The 21,157-nt window shown below is 34.7% G+C and overlaps 1 protein-coding gene across 5 annotated transcripts in view; it reads right to left on the bottom strand.

The window, feature by feature from the left end:
- SMCHD1 (structural maintenance of chromosomes flexible hinge domain containing 1) overlaps nt 1-21,157 on the bottom strand; it is a 153,251-nt gene that overhangs the window by 84,013 nt on the left and 48,081 nt on the right. For all 5 annotated transcript variants that reach the window (XR_014018421.1, XM_081263744.1, XM_081263743.1 and 2 more), the window contains exons 11-19: nt 19,590-19,710; nt 19,328-19,511; nt 17,875-18,069; nt 16,432-16,545; nt 15,573-15,679; nt 13,871-13,953; nt 13,442-13,555; nt 2,837-2,914; nt 2,397-2,516 (exon numbers count right to left, since the gene is read on the bottom strand). Coding sequence is in view for 4 of the 5 variants with exons in the window: in XM_081263744.1 (XP_081119870.1) it covers nt 2,397-2,516; nt 2,837-2,914; nt 13,442-13,555; nt 13,871-13,953; nt 15,573-15,679; nt 16,432-16,545; nt 17,875-18,069; nt 19,328-19,511; nt 19,590-19,710 (1,116 nt within the window). In the remaining variant the exon portion in view is untranslated. The remainder of the gene's footprint in view (nt 1-2,396; nt 2,517-2,836; nt 2,915-13,441; nt 13,556-13,870; nt 13,954-15,572; nt 15,680-16,431; nt 16,546-17,874; nt 18,070-19,327; nt 19,512-19,589; nt 19,711-21,157) is intronic.

Raw genomic sequence — 21,157 nt, forward strand, 5'->3', positions numbered from 1 at the left:
AAGTCAAACAACAACAAGTGCTGGCGAGGATGTGGGGAAAAGGGTACACTTGTACATTGTTGGTGGGACTGCAAATTGGTGCAACCAATTTGGAAAGCAGTATGGAGATTTCTTGGAAAGCTGGGAATGGAACCACCATTTGATCCAGCTATTCCCCTTCTGGGTCTATTCCCTAAAGACCTAAAAACAGCATGCTACAGGTACACTGCTACGTCGATGTTCATAGCAGTACAATTCACAATAGCAAGACTGTGGAAGCAACCCAGATGCCCTTCAATAGACGAATGGATAAAAAAAATGTGGCATTTATACACAATGGAGTATTACTCTGCATTAAAAAATGACAAAATTATAGAATTTGGAGGGAAATGGATGGCATTAGAGCAGATTATGCTAAGTGAAGCTAGCCAATCCCTAAAAAACAAATGCCAAATGTCTTCTTTGATATAAGGAGAATAACTAAGAACAGAGTAGGGAAGAAGAGCATGAGAAGATGACTAACATTAAACAGGGATGAGAGGTGGGAGGGACAGGGAGAGAGAAGGGAAATTGCTTGGAAATGGAAGGAGACCCTTAGGGTTATACAAAATTACATACAAGAGGAAGTGAGGGGAAAGGGAAAAATAATACAAGGGGGAGAAATGAATTACAGTAGAGGGGGTAGAGAGAGAAGAGGGGAGGGGAGGGGAGGGGAGGGGAGGGGGGATAGTAGAGGATAGGAAAGGCAGCAGAATACAATAGACATGAGTATGTCAATATGTAAATCAGTGGAAGTGTAACTGATGTGACTCTGCAATCTGTATACGTGGTAAAAATGGGAGTTCATAACCCACTTGAATCAAAGTGTGAAATATGATATATCAAGAACTATGTAATGTTTTGAACAACCAATAAAAAAAAAAAGATTATTTATTAAATTTGAGATACCCCTGCCAACAGTCTTCCGCAGCTTGGCTCCCAAAATGCTAGCAACCAGATTGATACTTTCTCAGGAGGAAGCTGGAAGGTTCCACTTTGAGGAAACTGACCAGAGAGAAGACCTAAAAATCCTTATAATTTCCCCCAACAAAATACATGTTTCCTAAATACCACATTCTTAAATGTGAGCAAATGACTAATTATATAAAAGAGCATTTCATATAACAGAGCAAACAGGCAAAAAGCAACATGGAGAAAACAAGTATGAAAGATAAGTTATACTCTGTGTATGTATAATTTGCCAAAATACATTCTACTATTATGAATAACTAAAAAGAATAAAAATAAAAAAGATTGGGGCTGGGATGGTGGCTCAGTGTAGAGCACTTGCCTCACATGTGAGGCACTGGGTTCAATTCTCAGCACGGCATATAAATAAATGAATAAAATAAAGGTCCATCAACAACTAAAGAATTAAAAATAAATAAATAAATAAGATTAAAGAAAAGTTCCTAATGTTATTGATAGCTTCAGAGAAGTAATAAAAGTAGTGAATTCATCAAATAGGAAGAGAATGCTTGGAAAAAGAGATAACCAGATAATAAGGAAAGTTAGAAACTAAAAAATAACAGCAAAGAAAAAACTCAATTAAAAGTGTAGAGTATCAGGGGTGGGGTTGTGGCTTAGTGGTAGAGTGCTTGCCTGGCATGTGTGGGGCACTGGGTTTGATTCTCAGCACCACATACAAATAAATAAAATAAAGGTCCATCAACAATTTTTAAAAAAGTGTAAAATATCAAGGCAATCTCAAATAAAGTAGAAAAATAAAACCAAGAGATGAAAAATAAAAAAAAGAAAATTAGTATATGTGCCAGGCGATTCACCATCTTAATATTAGATTTTTTTGGTGGGGGTAGGTACTGGGGATTAAGCTCAGGGGCACTCAGCCACTGAGCCACATCCCCAGCCCTAATCTGTATTTTGTTTAGAGTTAGGGTCTCACTGAGTTGCTTAGTGCCTTGCTGTTGCTGAGGCTGCCATTGAACCTGAGATCCTTCTGTCTCAGCCTCCTGAGCCACAGGGATTACAAGTGTGCGCAATATTAGATATTATAGAAAGAAAGGAGAGTAGGAAATCAAATAATTTAAGAAAAATCCCTAGAAAATAAAACAGGAGTTTCATGACTAAAAGGGATACGAGGAATATAGCAAGTGGATGAAAACAAATTCATATCAAGTCATACATTTATTCCTCAAATACCTAAGGTCATGCAAAAGGTCACAAGTCAAAACAGCTTTACATTTTATCAGTAACAATTCAAAGTAAAAAACAAATGACATTTTTAAAATTAAAAATATGATCAAGTAGAAGTATAAAACCATTTAAAAATCAAGATGGCTACTCAACTGTCCAACATCTTTTATTTGATTATCTTATCTTCCTTTGATTTAAAAATTACATATTAGTGTTTTCCTTACCTTTAACAGAGAATTTAATTGCTTTAGATGGTAGTGGTCTTCCTGCATAGGTATCTGCATTACTTTCATTAAGTACAACTTGCAATTTCAATGTGTAATTTCCCAACTTTTGAATATTTTCTGAATAAGAAGAAATTAAAAACCTAGTCAACATAATACATAACTGTAACTATATCCACCCCCCCCACACACATATTTTTCCTTTTAAGACAAGACTTTCACCATGTTGCCTGGGCTAGTCTCAAACTAAAGTGATCCTCCCACCTCAATCTTCCTGAATAGCTGTCACCACAAGTGTGTGCCATCATGGCTAGCATCCTCCCCTTCCACCCTCAGTGGCACGAGAGATTAAACTCAGGGCCTTACACATGCTAGACAAAACACTGAGCTACATTCTTAGTGCCTGATACATATTTTTAACATTCGGAATAAGAACTCACCCATTTTTTTAAACCAGTAAGGCCATTTTCCTCCATGTTGACTAATATGAGAAATGATTTCTTTATTTCCACTTGAAGCTTAATAAAAGAAAAAAAATATTGTCTTGAGAAATTGAGAATATGAGATATCACAAAAGCATCAAATGCAGTTATCTCTACTTTATTTATTTATTTTTTATTCCAATTTGTTATATATGACAGTAGAATGCCTTAAAGTAGATTTTAAAAATGATTTTGGAGCTTCAAAAGACCTCACACAATGCAAGGGAACATTCATTTAGCTCATTAATATCTTTACTTCAAATCTTTAATTTATTTTGTATAATATTTTATTTCATTTGTAAATAAAATTGACTGGTACAAAGAAAACAACTTTCCTTAAAAAATTTTCTCCAAAATTAAAATGGCATAGTTTATTGATAAAACTTATCTCTAAGATCTATTATTCAGAGAAAAAAGCAAGGAACATGTATTGCTAAGAATTATAAAAGAAAAGCAGAAAAGCTAGGTCAAAAACAAATAAAATGGCTTACATGAAGAGAAAAGAGGAAAACAGAATAGAGTGGTGACATGATTCTCTGAAATAGTCCTTGTTACTTCTTGTCCATTTTGGAATTAGATAAAAAGGATTGGGAATGTAGTTCCAAAGTAGAGATACCCTGGACTCTATTCCCAGTACTGAGGGGAAAAATTAAAATAAGGCAGTTTATAAACAAAATCAAACTGTGTATGAAGTAGATGACATGACTACATGAATTCAGAATGCCTATTTTTTTTTTTTTTTTTTTACTATTTACAAAGAAAAATATTTTAAGGAAAAAGAAGTCAAATTTAATTCAATAGTCTTTAAGGGACTGGGGTTGTGGCTCAGCAGGAGACTGCTTGGCTAGCACATGCAAGACACTGGGTTCAATCCTCAGCACCACATAAAAATAAATAAAATAAAGGTATTGTGTCCAACAACAATTAAAAAAATATTTAAAACCAACCAAACAAAAAAAGAATCAAGATGTTGGAGCCATGAATATAAGCTCCAGGGTAGAGCTCAGCGGTAGCTCCCAGCCCTTATTATTTTTTAATATTGAGACATATTTCTCTTGATTCAGCCTCTGCAGTAGATGGGATTATAGGCTTGAGCCGCTATGCCTGGTCTAATTCTGCTTTGGAATATTCAATATTAAAAACTTTACATAAATTCCAAAATGAACAATAAATAACAAGGATTATTTTAGAGAAGTCATACCAACCCTCTATTCTGTTTTCTTCCTCCCTCCTTAGTTAGTCATTTATTAGTTTTTGGATTAGCTTTTCTGTTTTTCTTTTATAATTCAAAGCAATATATAGGCCTCACAATGCCAAGGCCTAGGTTTACTCCCTAATACTGGGGGAAAAGAAAAAAAAAACTCAAAAGATTTTCAACCTAAAAGAAGGGAAATACAAGTATAAAAGAAAAGTAGTTAAGTAAAAACCTAAAATATCAGTATGTATTTAGTTTTTCTTTTCTTTTTTTAGAAACAGTCATTTCGAGCTATCAATTGAAAAAGCAAGAAGCCATTTCATACCACCATTCCCAATTGAAAGGAACTATGAGTAGAGGCTAAACTGGAGCGAGGGTCAAGCACATATATAAGATTACTCTAGGATATTTTAAGCCAGGAAACATGAAAACTTATATCAAAGACTCAAAGGATCATACTGAGTGCCCACAAGTCAACATGAAGGTATAATGTGGAGAGCAGTGACTTGAATCATGATCTCTGACTGCCTCATAGCTGCATTTGTACTGGGAACTTCCTGTGCAAATGTGCAGATCAAGATTTCCCAGTTGCTATGGTGACACTCAGTAAGGTCACAGAGTTATATCACGCTGGACCTTGAGTTCAGACACCAGCTCCCAGGGATAGAGAATTCTGAGCATAATAAGATAACCCTAATGTCTCTCCAGTGCTGCATCCTTTGCTCTGCCTCCTTTGCAGAAACTTTCCCACAAAGAACCTTTTGATGATTAAAGCTATTAAAATGTGCTAATAAGCTAGGTCTGGGTCACTGTTCCTCCATCAAAGGATAGTGTCCCTCCAGCTTTCTCTCTACATGTGTTTGTCTTTCTCAAGCCCCCATAACCTCTCACTGATTTCTGAATTAACAGTCATGGCAGGGCAGCTGGCCATGGCAGTATAATACCCCCAAATGAATCACATTAAATATATAAAAACTCTAAGTATACAAGAATACCTAAAATAAATTCTCAAAGGGCATTACTGTAGAGCACTAACTGTACTCTAAAAATCTGGAATAAAACAAAACAAGAACCAGACATGGTGGCATATACCTGTTTTCCCAATCCCAAATACCTGGTAAATTGTAGGCCTGCCTGGGCAACATTAATAATACCCTGTCGTGGGGCTGGAGTTGTGGCTCAGTGGTAGAGCAATCGCCTATCACAGGCAAGGTCCTGGGTTCAATCCTCAGCACCACATAAAAATAAATTAATTAATTAAAGGTATTATATCCAACTACAACTAAAAAATAAATAATAAATAAAATATAATAATTGTAATTTTGTGGGTTAGTCTCTGTGTCCTCTATTCTGAACCATTGGTCCACTAGTCTATTTTGGTGCCAATTTCATGATGTTTTTGTTACTATTGCTCAGTAGTATAGTTTAAGGTCTGGTATAGTGATGCCACCTGCTTCACTCTTCCTGCTAAGGATTGCTTTAGCAATTCTGGATCTCTTATTTTTCCAGATGAATTTCATAACTGCCTTTTCTATTTCTATAAGGAATGTCATTGGGATTTTGATAGAAATTGCATTAAATCTGTATACTGCTTTTGGAAGTATGGTCATTTTGATAATATTCTGCCTATCTAAGAGCAAGGTAGATCTTATCATCATCTAAGGTCTTCTTTGACTTTTTTCTTTAGGGTTCTGTGATTTTCATTATATAGATCAATTATCTATATTAGACAAAGATGCTAAAAACATGCATTGGAGAAAAGATAGCCTCTTCAACAAATGGTGCTGGAAAAACTGGAAATCCATAAGCAACAAATGAAAGTAAACCCCTATAAACCCCTATATAAACCACTCAAAATGGATCAAGGACTTAGGAATAAAACCAGAGACACTGCATCTAACAGAAGAAAAAGTAGGCCCTAATCTCCATCATGTGGGATTAGGCCCCAACTTCCTTAATAAGACTCCTGTGGCCCAAGAATTAAAATCAAGAATCAATAAATGGGATGGACTCAAACTAAAAAGTTTCTTCTTAGCAAAAGAAACGATCTGTGAGATGAATAGAAAGCCTACATCTTTGGGAGCAAATTTTTACCCCTCACACATCAGATAGAGCACTAACCTCTAGGGTATATAAAGAACTCAAAAAGCTAAGCACCAAAAAAACCCAAATAACCCAATCAATAAATGGGCCAAGGACCTGAACACACACTTCTCAGAAGAGGATATACAATCAATCAACAAATATATGAAAAAATGTTCATCATCACTAGCAATTAGAGAAATGCAAATCAAAACTAATCTAAGATTTTATCTCACTCCAGTCAGAATGGCAGCTATTATGAAGACAAACAATAGTAAGTGTTGGCGAGGATGTGGAGAAAAAAGTACACTCATACACTGCTGGTGAGACTGCAAATTGGTGCAACCAATATGGAAAGCAGTATGGAGATTTCTTGGAAAATTAGGAATGGAACCACCATTTGACTCAGCTATCCCTCTCCTCGGTCTATACCCAAAGGACCTAAAAAACAGCATACTACAAGGACACAGCCACATCAATATTTACAATAGCACAATTCACAATAGCTAAACTGTGGAACCAATCTAGATGCCTTCAATAGATGAATGGATAAAAAAATGTGGCATATATACACAATGGAATATTACTCAGCAATAAAAAGAGAATAAAATCATGGCATTTGCAGGTAAATGGATGGAGTTAGAGAAGATAACGCTAAGTGAAGTTAGCTAATCCCAAAAAAACAAATGCCAAATGTTTTCTTTGATATTAGGAGGCTGATCCAGAGTGGGTTAGGGAGAGGGAACATGGGAGGAATAGATGAACTCTAGATATGGGAGAGGGATATGAGGAGTTATGGGGTTATAAATGATGGTGGAATGTGATTATCATTATTATCCAAAGTATATGTATGAATAATAATAATAATAATAATAGTAATAGTAATAGTAATAGTAATAATAATACCCTGTCTCAAACTTAAAAAAAAGGAAGGGTGGTGGGAGGATATAATTTAGTGAACACCCCTGGGTTCCATCCCCAACACTGGAGGTATCCTCTCCAAAAATAAACTAAGGCTTTATACTCCCTTTTCCTGAAAATGCTATTTTTCAGAATAACCAAATTAACCTCACTGATAAAGGAAACTTCTTCACATACAAACTCTAGAAAATAAATTAGGAAGAATCGGAATACCAAAATTATCATTCCACATAATCAATAAAATAAAAGCAAAAAAATATGGATAAAATATTGACAACTTAGATATTATGTACCTTTTGATGTAATACTATAATAAACAGATTACTTATGAAGTACTGATTTCTTGCTTTAGGGGTAAAAAAAAAAAAGTGAACTTAAATCTAATCAAGTTGTTAGGGCTAACTTCCAGTTTGCAGGAAATAGAATATTGGACCAAGTTAAATGATACCTGTAATAATCTCATACAGAAATATATATAGTAATCCTAGGACACCCTCTACATACCTTCTGCACCCTGCAGATACCAAAATTTGCAGATGTGCAAGTCTCTAAAAAATGATGTAATATTTGCATATAACTTATGCATAAACGCACATATATTTTAAAGCATCTCTAGATTACCTTTGACATCTAATACAATGTAAATACTGTTATACTACATTGTTCAGAGAATGACAAGAAAAAAAGTCTGTACATATTCAGTACAGAAGCAATTTTTTTACCAAGTATTTTCAATCTTTACTTGGTAGAACTAGCAGATGTGGAACACGTGGATATGGAGGAATTTGAAAAGCTGGGTATATTTGGTTTTACTTGGAATTTTGAATACTGTGAGAGAAGCATTTCTTGTTATTTATTACAAAGTCCCTTTTCAACCACATTTGAGTTCGTTGATGAAGTAACTTTTGGAAACCACCCAAGGATGAAGGGCAGGTTGCCAGAGGAATGTACCATGTGATAGAAGACTGAACTTCCATATACAACCCCAACCTCAGGGGAGAGAAGAGCTGGATATTGAATTAAATCACCGAATGTCAATAAATTAATCTATCACTATCTACTATAATGACATCCCCATAAGAAACTCCATAAGGAAGAAGTTTGGAGGGCTTCTGGGTTGTGAACTTATCAACGTGTTAGAAGGGTCCCCTAAAAGCTACAAGTACCTCCTCCACACCTTGTCCTATGCATCAATTTGGCTCTTCCCGAGTTGTATCCTTTATAATAGACTAGTAAGCATAGTAAGCATAAGTATTTGTTTCTCTGAATTGTGTGAACTATGCTAGGAAATTATCAAATCTAGAGAGGAGGTCTTGGGAAAGTATGGATTTGGAACAGACTTCTTAACTGGGTGGCACAGTTGAGGTCTGTGCTAACTCTGGGCAGATAGTGCTAGAATTACATTAAACTTCAGGACACCCCAACAGTGTCTGCTAAGAAATGAAAAACTGGCTGGTGTGAAAAAAATACATGACATGTTGATGTCATAAGTTTTCTATCTGAGTAGAAGAAAAGCTTATTTTCCTCTTAAAACATTCCAATTAAATAATGAGAAATAAATAAAACACTATACAAAACAAACTACATAAGTTCTGTTATAAAATCATTGGCAAGGTAAAAAGGAGGGGGCTCTCCTGTGGGAAAGAGACTTAATACATAACTAAACATAATACATATATGTGCCTGATATCCCCAAAACAACCATAAAATGTTATCAGTTTAGCAAATTGGGGAATATTGAGCTGGACTGGGTATCATATGGTAATAACTGAACTATAATTACAAAAGAAAGAGTCCATAAGAGAAACGTACTTGTGATTCAACAACCATCAAAAAACAATGGATGAAGCAAATGAAGCCAAATATTTGATAATTTTGTTGAACTAGGTTAACCAGTGTATAAGGGCTCGTTATATAATCCTACATGTGCTTCATGAATAATAAAAATTTTTAAAAATGGTGCAAAAAATTTTTAATTTTAAATAAATTATAAATTGGTCATAGAAATTAGTAAATCAATATAAAAAGATCTATAAAAGGATTCAGCAACTTTCTGATTTTCAATGTATTTATTCAATAAATATGCATTAGTTATCTCCTATATACTAGGCACTAGAAAAACATGAAGAAAACAACATGCTTACTTTTGTGGAGTTTTAAATCTTTTTTCTTTTTGAGATTGGGTCTCACCCCGTTGCCTAAGCTGGACTCAAACCTCTAAACTCAAGCATTACCTAGCTTGGTCTTGAACCTCTACACTCAAGTGCTCCTCCTGCCTCAGCATCTTGAGTGACGGGGATTACATGTACCACTGGACCTGGTTTTGCATTTTTATCTTTTTTTTAGTTTGAAGACACTTTATTAAATAATTGTGGGTGTTGCTGCCTATCTTTTAAAAATGAAAAATGCATTTCAATAAAACAAATATACACTGAAGCGGTCTTCCTTTATATGAATGATGAGCTGTACATTAATATTTAAGAGCAAAGTATGTCACCACCAAACTTCAGATATCTTAGGATATTCTAGACACACTTAAGATCACCAAGCTCTGTCAGTACCCTTGGGAATGGTGATCAGCCTATCCATGTTTGTTTCTTGAGCTTCTGTCTTAGAGCTTTTTGTCATTTTCCAATGTTTGCTGAATGGTGTAGATGGTATGAGAAGAATGTGAGGCTGTTTCTGTCTCAATTCCAGCTTATCTTCAGTGCTTTCTTTAGTCTGTGAAAGGTGTGCTCTAATTCTTTCCTCAGAGCCTCTGGTTCCTTTAGTGTCTTGTGCCTGTCTGGATGATGCTGGATCATTTTTGCCAAAGCATCATGCTCTGGGCAATTTTTTTGTATTTGTTTGGCTTGAAGAATCTGCTTTTTCTGCTCAGCATTTTTTCATGTGCTCCAGCAATGCTGCCTTCTGTTTCTCTGTAAAATTTTTTTCCTAATTTTCCATTTCTCTGAGATTCGTGTCATATACCTGCAGGGTTCTACCCATTGGAAATCCACATTGAGATGGTTAGTTCTAGCTGTGTCCTCCTTCTTGGGGTCTAGAATTGTAAAGTTAATGAAACTTTTGCTTGCAGACTAATTCTAAAGTCATCTCGGGCACTATCTGCATCACACAGGAGATGATTCCATATACCTTTGCTGTCAGTCATGGCACCCATGGTGTATCCCATTCTCCCCTTCCACAGGCCTCTGCATTCCCTGGCTTGTGGTCCCCTTCCTCCGTCCTGAATCAGTAATGGCCAGTCGGTTTCTGCTCATGCTTTCAATTGTTCCTTAGTTTTTTGGTTTTTTTCTTTAATTATTGTCTCTCTCTCTCACTTTTTCACTTGTGTTCTTTTTTCGAGATGGTGTCTCACAGTGTTGCCCAGGTATGAACTCCTGGGCTAAGCCATCCTGTTGCCTACATCTTTGAGCAGCTGGCTCTAGAGGGGCATACCACCAAGTCTTCTCCTCTTTTTGCTTTCCAGGGTCCACAGGAATAATCCAGGATACAACCCCCGTTTTAAGGACAGCTGATTAGCAACCTTAAACCCATCTCCAAATTAATTTTGACATGTAAAATAACATAGTCACAGGTCTGGGGATTGCAGCACAGATGTTTGTATTCAGATAATGACTGGAGCACCAGACAATTCACAGGACGAATCCAGTCTAGCAAGCCTGTCCTTCTAAGCCTCTGGCCTCCCCTTCCACTTCACACTAGGGAAGCTCTGGTGTCTCTATCTCACTGACTTCAGGCCACCAGTGAGTCCAGTTCTTAAGTCTTCTGCAACTATAACTCCAGTGACTCAGAAGGTTCTGGCAGGATCACAAGTTCGATGCCAGCCTCAGCAACTTAGCAAGACCCAAGATCTGAGAAGGCATGGACCAGGCAGCAGATGTGAGATCAACCCATCTTGAGGGATGGTCACCAGGGCCAGGTCTCCTTTTGGACTGTCTGCCACAGCTGATTTTGGTAGTGGAATGTTGAAGCAGCCAGACCACACAAGTTATGAAGGCGGAGATTCCCGGTTCCCACATTTTTATCTTTTAAGGCAAGGGGGTCAGCAAACTACTATATTGTGCATGGCTGCTTTCAATTTACATTGATAATTTAAATAATTATGACAAAGACTTTATGCCCCTCAAAGCCTTTTAAAAATTACTGCCTGATCCTTTAAAAATAGTTGACTACCCTGTACTAGGGGGCAGACATATTTAAGAAATAACTAAATTTGGTCCAGAGGTGGGAAAACTTGGCTTCTACAGGAACCAAAAGAAAGCAATTGTATTTAGTAGTATGGTGAATGAGAATGAAATGAAAGTTGAGAAGGAGGGAGGAAAGAGTCAGATCACATGTGGGGTCTTGTAGTGTTAGGACTGGTATTATCCTCAGCCACTAAAAGTGAAGTAATACAAAACGAGAGTGACATAAGCAGATGTAAAATTTTAAAAGACCATTTTAGGGTACAAAGAGGTAAATAAGTTGGATCAAGAGTGTAGCGGGGTCTTCAGTGAAGCAGGTACTAAATGGTTAGGATAAACCATCATGATGATTTGGACAAACATATATTTTAATATCAGTTTGGTGGTAGATTGGTTACAGGGGATTAAAAAATGAATGGAAACACTAGTCCTTCTCAAACTCCTCCAAAAGATTAAAGGGGAAAGAAACACCTCCTAATTTGTTTAATAAAATGAGCATTACTTGATATCGAAGCTAGACAAAGACATCAAAAGAAAACTACAGATCCATAACCCTAATGCATACTGATGCAAAAGTTCAACAAAATACTAGCAAATCAAGTTCAGCATGGTTTTCTTTTTTTTGCAGAAGTATTTTAAAAGGACTACATGATATACAAGTGGGATTTATTGCTGGAAAACAATGATAATTCAACAAAACAACGTCTGGACTGAAGCAGAAAAAACATTTGATGAAATCAAAGGACTAAATACTTTTCCTCCAAGATTCAGAATAAAACAGGCAAACCTGCTTTCATCACATCTACTCAACATATTATTTTAAGTTCTACCCAAAGCAATTAAACATGAAAAAAAAACATAAATAGAAAGCATGAATTTGGGAGGGGAAAAAAAAGTATTTCTGTTCATAGATAACATGATCTTATTTATAGGCAGAAAACCCTAAAACAAAAACACCAAAACCAAAACAAAAAAACCCACCCCGTAAGCCTTCACATATCTGGTAAGTTGATTTAACAAGGGTGCCATGATCATTCAATAGGGAAAGGATAGTCTTTTTACAAATGTTGCAAGGCAATCTAGATACCTGCATACACTAGAAGCACATAAAAATAAGTTAATGGATTAAAATAAAAATTAGAGTAAAAACTACTTAAAAAAAAAAAAAGTTCAAAGCCACGCATGGTGGTGAACACTTGTAATCCAAGCAATTTGAGAGACTGAGGCAGGAGGATCTCAAATTTGAGGTCAGCCTGAGCAACTCAGGGAGGCCCTACTCAGCAAGACATTGTCTCAAAATAAAAAAATAAAAAGGGCTGGGGATTTGCCTTCATGGTTAAGCACCCTTGGCTTCAATCCCTGGTACAAAACAAACAAACAAATAAGCAAACAAACAAACAGTTAAACTAAGAATACCAAATCTTGAATTATCTGTGGCGTAGACAAACAAGTATACAGTGACAAAATAGATTATTCAAATATAAAAGAAAATATTTTAGGCAGTTGAGACAAAACAATGAATAAGAATGTTATTAACAGGTGTGTTAGAGTTAAGAAACTAGAAGATAAGCAGTAATATTCAGCTCTTCCCACCTCATGAATTATTTATTTTATTTATATTTTGTGGTACATAGATTAAACCCAGATGCTTCTTCATGCTAGGCAAGCACTCTACCATTGAAATGCATGACCCACCATTCTAAATTTTGAGACAGGGTCTTGCTAAGTTGCCTAGGATGGCCCTGAATCTGCCTTCAATCTCCTAAGTAGGTGCGATTATAGGCATGTGCCACCAAGAAGGTCAGCTCTTTCCCCCTGACCACAAAAAAGGACCAGGCCTAGTATCTGGGGTTAAGTACTTCTGGTTCACAGGTTTAGAGCCACAGTAGTTTTCATTTGGAAGAGACCTTAATGATTATCTAAATTAGTAGTTCTACACATATGTATCATACCTGTTCTTTATCTCATAATTACATTTATGGGAACATTCAGGATAGTTTTGAAAAACATAAAACTTAGTAATAAAAAGTGAACTATTTATATCACACATAAAATTTTTAACTTTAATCAAATTCACTATCATCAGATTACTATCATCAATAAGTACAAGAAGATACTCAAATCTGTAGCACATCTTTAAGAATAACATTAAAGGTCTGAATTAGTCTGTATACTTACAGTGCAATATAACTTTAAGCTCAACTAGGAGTTTCTTTGAACCTCCATGACTTGTTCCTGGAAGCTTTTGCATTGCCTCTCCCTTTTTATTCAGTATTTCAATTCTTAATGCACCTATGAGTTAAAAGTTAAAATAAAGCATATCTTAATTACACCCCAAAACTCTGCTTAATCTGCTAGGTTTTCCTATCACATTTTAATTTTTCATGGTTCTTTACTTATTAGAAATATAAGACAAAATAAAAGCATTTTTTTGGTATTAGTAAAACAACAAACTAGACAAAGACATAAAATGTTAAGTTCTAAAGATTATTAAAAATATTAAATATGAAGCAAAATTTCAAACTAACTACAACTGCTTTATCCAATGGAAAGATCAAGTGCAAGCAAAATATAAAATACTGTGTTTTTATTTCAATGATTACATACCAATAGGGGTTCCAGCAGGCCTAATCTCATTAGGCAACAATTCATCTCCTTCAGGCCAAGTTATTGACAATCTATCAGGGAGCCTATAATGAAATTAACCTATTAATGTTTCATGAATTTGGTTAATTATAGTCTTAATTAGAAATATAAAACTTAACTACCTGGCATGTGTGAGACCCTGTGTTCAATATACAATACCACCTACCCCCCCCCAGAAAAAGTATATAAGTTACTAGAATCTTAGTTTTTTTTCTTCTTTTAAGAGTTTCATAGTTATACATAGTAGTGGGTTCATCATGACAAACTCATACATACATGGAAATCCATTTCACTTCATGATCCCCCCTCTTTTTTCCTCGCATCCTCCCCCTGCTCTACTAGACTTCCTTTAAAGAGTTATTGTTGAGGGGCTGGGGATATGGCTCAAAGTGGTAGCATGCTCGCCTAGCATGCAGGAGGCACTGGGTTCGATTCTCAGCACCACACAAAAATAAAACAAAAATATTGTGTCCACCTAAAACTAAACAATAAAATTTAAAAAAAAGACTTATTGTTGATATATACATATCTGAAAGGTTAAATCTGGAAATTTATATGACTAATCAACTAAAATGTTTTTCTTTTCTTTAATTTTGCTGTAGCTTCCAAAAAAAGCAAGTCAAAATATCTTGAGAGAGGATGAACTCTGAGAAAAATTCAGTAAAAACCAAAATGATTGCATCATCAACTACATAAGCAAAAGATGTAGAAATAAGAATTTTTGCTTTTTAGAAGGTTGTTAAAGTTTGGATATAAGACATAGTCTAAAAAGCTCCTGTGCTGATGCAGGAGGTAAAATAATCAGATTATGGGAACTCTAACCAAATCAGTGGATTAAACGATTTGATGGATTAAGTTCACAATAGTTGGTTAAAGTTAGAGAACTAGAAGATAAGCAACTCTTTCCAAATTATTAATCCATTTGGTACATTAATTTGAATGAACTATGTGGGTAAGTAACTATAGGAAAGTGGAGTGTGGGTGGAAGATGTAGGTCTCCGGGGGTGTGCCACTTAGGATTTTATTTTTTTCTCTTAGCCTCCTTCCCCTTTGCTTCCTGGTTTCCATAAGGTGAGCAGCTTTCCTCTTCCATCTTCTTCTGCCATGGAGCTATGCCTCAGGCCCAGAGTGATGGACTAAGCAGACTATGGACTGAGACCTCTGAATACATAAGCCAAAATAAACTTTTCCTCCTCTAAGCTGCTCTTATAAGGTAGTTTTGGTCATAGGGCAAAAAGCAGACTAACACAAAGGCATTATAATTTTCATATAGTTATCAGACAAAACAGGTTGCTTTTTAATAAATGCCTATTATAATCATGGTACCTAAAAATATAATACTTCAGATACATAAGATATCCTTTTCTCCTACAAATGTAGGGTTCTTTTTTTGATAAACAGACATTTAATATTTAATGTCAAGAAGTTCACCTCAATATGTAGAACTTTTTTTTTTTTCTTCAGTGCTGGAGATTGAACCCAGGGCTTCATGCATGGTAGTCACATGCTCTACATCTGTGCCATACCACCGACACCTATCTATACATTATCTTAAAACTACAAAGCACTATCAGAAGGGTAAATGACACACTCAAGGATACTTAAAAGCATTACAATGCCTCTTGAATTTTTTATTTTTGCCATATTTCTAGAAATGACTTACCTTGCCATTTCATCTTCTACATATTTTCTCACAGTTTTCTCAGCGACTGTCCTATCCAGCTTTGCAATTGGGACAGTTTTCACTTCATCATATAGTGCCTGAGGTTCCTGAATTAATAAAATTAATTTATACCAACATTCCAAAGAAAACCATTTAAATTTAACTGCAAACACCACTTGTTTCTGTCAAAGTGATCTAATTTACCTTTTTTAAAGTGTTTTTTAAACTTTTTTTTTTTTTTTTGTTAAAGATAGATACCTTTATTTTATTTACTTATTTATTTTTATGTGGTGCTGAGGATTGAACCTAGTGCCTCATTCATGCTAGGCAAGCACTCTACTACTGAGCTACAATCCCAGCCCCATTTTCCCTTACTTAAATGAGAATAGTTATTCTTCATTATACCAGAGTATCTATTTTCACTTTTTATGTAATCTCCATTGTCCAAATGATAAACCACTCAAATAACAAGATATGTAGGGAAAAAACTCATTCTATTCTTGCAGTTACTCATTCTTAAGAGATAATTCTTGCTCCAATGTTTACTAGCTTATAGGCCCTGGAGGAAATGTACGCTTTACAAAATCCCCATAATAACTATAACTATATGTGTGTGTGTGTGTGTGTGTGTGTGTGTGTGTGTGTGTATTTGTAAAACATTGGGCACGTAGATGTTAAGTTCTAAAAATTATTAAAAACATTAAATATGAAGCAAAAATTCAAGCTAACTACAACTGCTTTATCCAATGGAAAGACCAAGTGCAAGCAAAATATAAAATACTGTGTCTTTATTTCAATGATTACACAAAAGTGGTACCAATAGTCTCTCAGTACATATTTTTATTACTTACTGTCTTACCATTGCAATTTGAACTTCTCCTCCTGTAGCATATACTTCTCCATCATGATCACCATAAAGAAAAAATCTTACTATGCTTCCATAAAAGAGGGGGAGTGTCTTGATTGTCTTGACCTAATAAATTAGTTTAAAAAAAAAAAGGCTAAAGTATTAATATTACTAACAAACAGGTTTAATAATAACAACTTTACAAAATTCCTTTATACAATACAAAACACCTTGATAACCATCATCAGAAAAACAAAAGCATTTTAATATTTTAATAAAATTATTTTTATAAAGTTCACTTTATGAAAAGTAATATTTTTAATATTTCCATTATTTCAATTCAGAAATTCCCAAGAAGTACTTTTAAGACTTTATAACCAATCTACCCTTTTTAGCCTCATTTCTACTACTTTTTTTCCATACAAGGTAGGCTGCAGGACAACCCAACATTTATTGCTTGCTACAGGATCTTCTAGAAAATATTTGCCCCACTGCCACAAAGTATTTGACAAATGTGATTACTTCCTCCTTATAATTCTTCACTTGGCTTAAGGGATACTATATTCTAGTTTCCTTGGATCTCACAAGCTTATCCTTTCAGTATTCCTTTGCCAACTCTTTCTTTATATTCTAAACCTTATATGTTAATGCCAAACCCTAAGTGTTAATGTTAACCCTTAAATGTTGGTGGTGTTAATGCTTTAAGCTCAGACTTGGCCTCTTCGGCTATATTCACTACTTCAAGGAATGATCTCATCCACTTCCATGGCTTTAAATATATGATGGTGACCCTCACATTAATGAATGGTAAGAATAGATGTCTTTCTACTTTTGTTAATTATCTGTGTAGATTCAAGCCTCTACCTCTTTTAAAGTTCACAAAAATGCTGCTTCTTCACCCAAGAACTTCATTTCATGATTTGTTGTCTTCTTCCAAATTCAGAAAATTGCCTCCTATCCTTCCAAACTATCCTTCTCTCTTCAGTACACTTATGCCCCTATTAGCTATTTTTATGTATGTTTATGTTGTCTCTACTCTTAGGTTATAATAACACTAGAAACAAAGCACATTTCCTCCATCTCTGCATTCTCCTCAATGCAGTCAAAAGGTACAGTGAGTAAGCAGGTGCCCCTACCCTCAAAAAAAAAAAAAAAAAAAAAAAGACTAAAAAAAATATTTCACAACACATTAAAACAACTTTGATCTCCATGTAAATAAAAATTAGAATAAGAAACAATAAAAAAAAAACTTGCTAAATCAGCCTCTGGCAATAAACAAGCTTTCCTTTTCAAAATGTCATAGTAAATTATGTAATTAAAATCAGTTTATCCTTTTCATTCTATACTAATTCCTTAGAGCTAACAAATGCATTATTTTAGTTAAATTTTAATACATAAAACTACTTTAGTTTCAAATTCTACTAAAAACTAAGTCTAAATGTAAGTTAAACCTACCAGCTGTCCTGCTTTGTATATTTTTCCATCCCATTCTATTGCTGAGTATGTTGCCCAGGGGCCTTGCTTTTTAGAGGGAAGATCAGGACGGGTAATTATTCCTTTAAAAAGTGTAAATTTTATCTGTTTGTCATACTTTTCATGACAGTCCTTCAGCCATAAAGCAAATTCTCGGTCAATTTTCATTCGCTGCTCCTGTAAATTTTAAAATGTCATATGAATATAGTTACTATTAAACAAATATAGCCATAAAAATATGTCACTCATTTCATTTTTTTCTTTCATATACCAGACTTCAGAAAAACTAGTAAAAAAATGAAAATATTTTGCTGGATCTTTCTGGTTTTGTCCTTTTCCCAACCCCCTTGCTGGGGATCCTTCTGTAAAAATTTAATTTCAAACAAAAGTATTACTTAAGAAATCTTTGAATATCATCCTTGAAACCAAGGTCTCAGTGGTGAATACCCAACAACAAAACTTTCATTTCTTGCTTTAAATCCTACACTAACTACCAAAATAAAAAATACTGGCTGGCCAGAAAAAGAACAAGCTGGCTTCTAGGTCTGAGCTACTATTTATTAGCTATATCCTCAGCCCTTCAGTGAATAATTCTTAAAAAGTTTATCAATCTTCTATGATTCTGAATCTTTACAATAGCAAAACTAATTTCAACATCTTATAGGAATGACTGGCTATAAACACCACGTGCTATGCTGTATTTATTGCTTAGCAATTTTAAGCTGATAATAAAAATCTCTTGGCAATACAGCATTAAACTATTGAAAGAGTAGTATCAAGTAAAAATTTGAGCTGTGTGGATAGAAAATGTACACTAGTTCCATTCAACATTTATTTTTTTAGTTGTAGTTGGACACAATACCTTTGTTTTATTTATTTTTATGTGGTGCTGAGGATCAAACCCAGGGCCTCGCACGTGCTAGGCAAGCACTCCATCACTGAGCCACAACCCCAGCCCCCCCATTCAATTTCTTAATGTTTCTTCAAATTGAAATCTTCCATATTAATTAATATTAATAACATTGACTAACTTGAAATCATCTTTTAGCCGAAAGTATTTTATAGTTCTTTTCCTTTTTTTTATCCAGACTAGATTAAAATCATATAGTCAAGTTATTAATGTGCAGAGCCCATGATACACACAGATGTTCATACATGCTCCCATTAAATAAAGCTGCTTTAAGTCGTCGTCTTCTATTCACTGTCTGCCTTAATAGTAAAATCTAAAAAATAAAATTTATCTAAATATTGTCTAATTAATTTGAAATGAGTTATAAACATTTGAAAGTATATAAAAATATTTAAGCACCATAATCTTTTGATTGACTAAATCCAAAGTATGCAAAATAACTCCAAAAAATCTATATTACTAGTGTCTTTGGTTTTACTTAATAGAATTTTGCAAACACTCAAAACTTAATACTTAAAGTCATACCTGTCCATTTAAAATCCTTGTAAAAAGGGTGTTCTTATCTTTCAATTTCAACTCAAGATCCATGAATGTCAGTTTATTTGTGCTGACCTGAAATTTGTCATTAGTGAATAATGCACCAGATATTCTGTTGTAGCATTCAATTGGTGCAAGCCCTCTCTTCTTAGGAGGAGTACACCAGTCAAAACTTGAACAGAACAAAACATCAGTTAGTAAAAAGATTAGGTTATAAAATGATGTAAATTCAGCAAAAACCAAAACTTACTCTTCAACTGATGTGTATGGTATTAATCGTCCATTCCAAAAACATTCAAAAATAGGTCTTTTCCCTCTTGCTGCTTTCTCAAGCATGAAACAATCATCATCATCCTCTTCATCTTTTAATTCTAGATAGAAAGTGTAAGTGGAATGTTTTTATTTCTATAAAGTCAGATCAATTTTTATTACTAAGCCAATTTCTTTTTAAAAAAAAATTTTTTTCTTAGTTGTAGGTCGACACAATACCTTTATTTTGCTTATTTATTTATTTTTATTTGGTGCTGAGGATGGAACCCAGTGCCTCACATGTGTGAGGCACGTGCTCTACCGCTGAGCCACAACCCCAGCCCCTACCTAAGCCAATTTCTATGACTAAAACACATATTAATTTTACATCAGAGAAATGATAACAAAAACCCATGTGATCCTTCAAATTGTGCCCTATAAATCCTATAAGTTTTACTTGGTTTGCCTTCAAAAAGGGAGACTTCAAAGTGGTTCCATATTACTAACAGCATTTGTCATTTAAAGTGATTATTATAAACCTACCAATTTGTACTAAGAATAACATGCTAATCGATTAGCTTGCAGCTTCAAAGCTATTTACAGAATTAAAACAGTCATATATCCAAAAAGATCATGTCCTACAACAAAATCCCTCTCCTCTACAAATTTAAGTGTCTAAATTCTACATCTAAAACACAGTTGCACAATTAAGAAAGAACAAGTATGTTCACATGAAAATCCCCTGAGAAAAATAAAGTGTCTAGGAGGAGCAAGTTTGCCTGGTTTGGACAAATCAGTCAATAATTCTGAACTAAATTTGATATAAATCACCACCTTTTCAACGATCAGATTTAAGTAGGCAGGCAATGTGCACACAAATAGAATTACAAGGTATGTTAACATGTACCAAAGCATGATTAGCCCAATTATCCATAAACTGTTTCTTAGCAATACATTCTCATATGCCCAGATAAATTAAGATCAGACATTATGATCCTAATATATTAATGCCTTGGCTATCCTGTCAGTAAGTCATCTAACTAAAAATAAAGCCTTTTCCTCTAAAAAAAAGAAGCCCCTATGTAAAAGTTGTTTTGGGTTTGTTTGTTTTTTTTAATCCAAATCACTTTGCTCTTATAGAATCCTGGAGGTCATCACTCAACTTAGTGGCTCTTTTTTTTTTTTTTTTTTAACCAGGGATTAAACCCAGGGATGCTTAGCCAATGAGCCACATCCCCAACCCTTTCTAAAATATTTTATTTAGATACAGGGTTTTGGTGAATTACTTGGGGGCTCACTGAATTGCTGAGGCTAGCTTTGAATTCACAATCCTCCTGCCTCAGCATTCTGAGCCTGTGGGATTACAGGCATGCACCACTGTGCCTGGCTAGAGGTTCTCATTTTTTTTTAAATTAATCTTTTAAAATTTATATATGACAGGTGAATGCATTACAATTCTTATTACACATATAGTGGAGCATGACTTTTCTTATCTCTGGTTGTATACAAAGTATACTCACACCAATTCGTGTCTTCACATGTACTTCGGATAATAATGTCCATCACATT

Source organism: Spermophilus citellus (assembly GCF_964194105.1).
Source record: "Spermophilus citellus genome assembly, chromosome: 12".
In the NCBI taxonomy this organism is placed as follows: domain Eukaryota; kingdom Metazoa; phylum Chordata; class Mammalia; order Rodentia; family Sciuridae; genus Spermophilus; species Spermophilus citellus.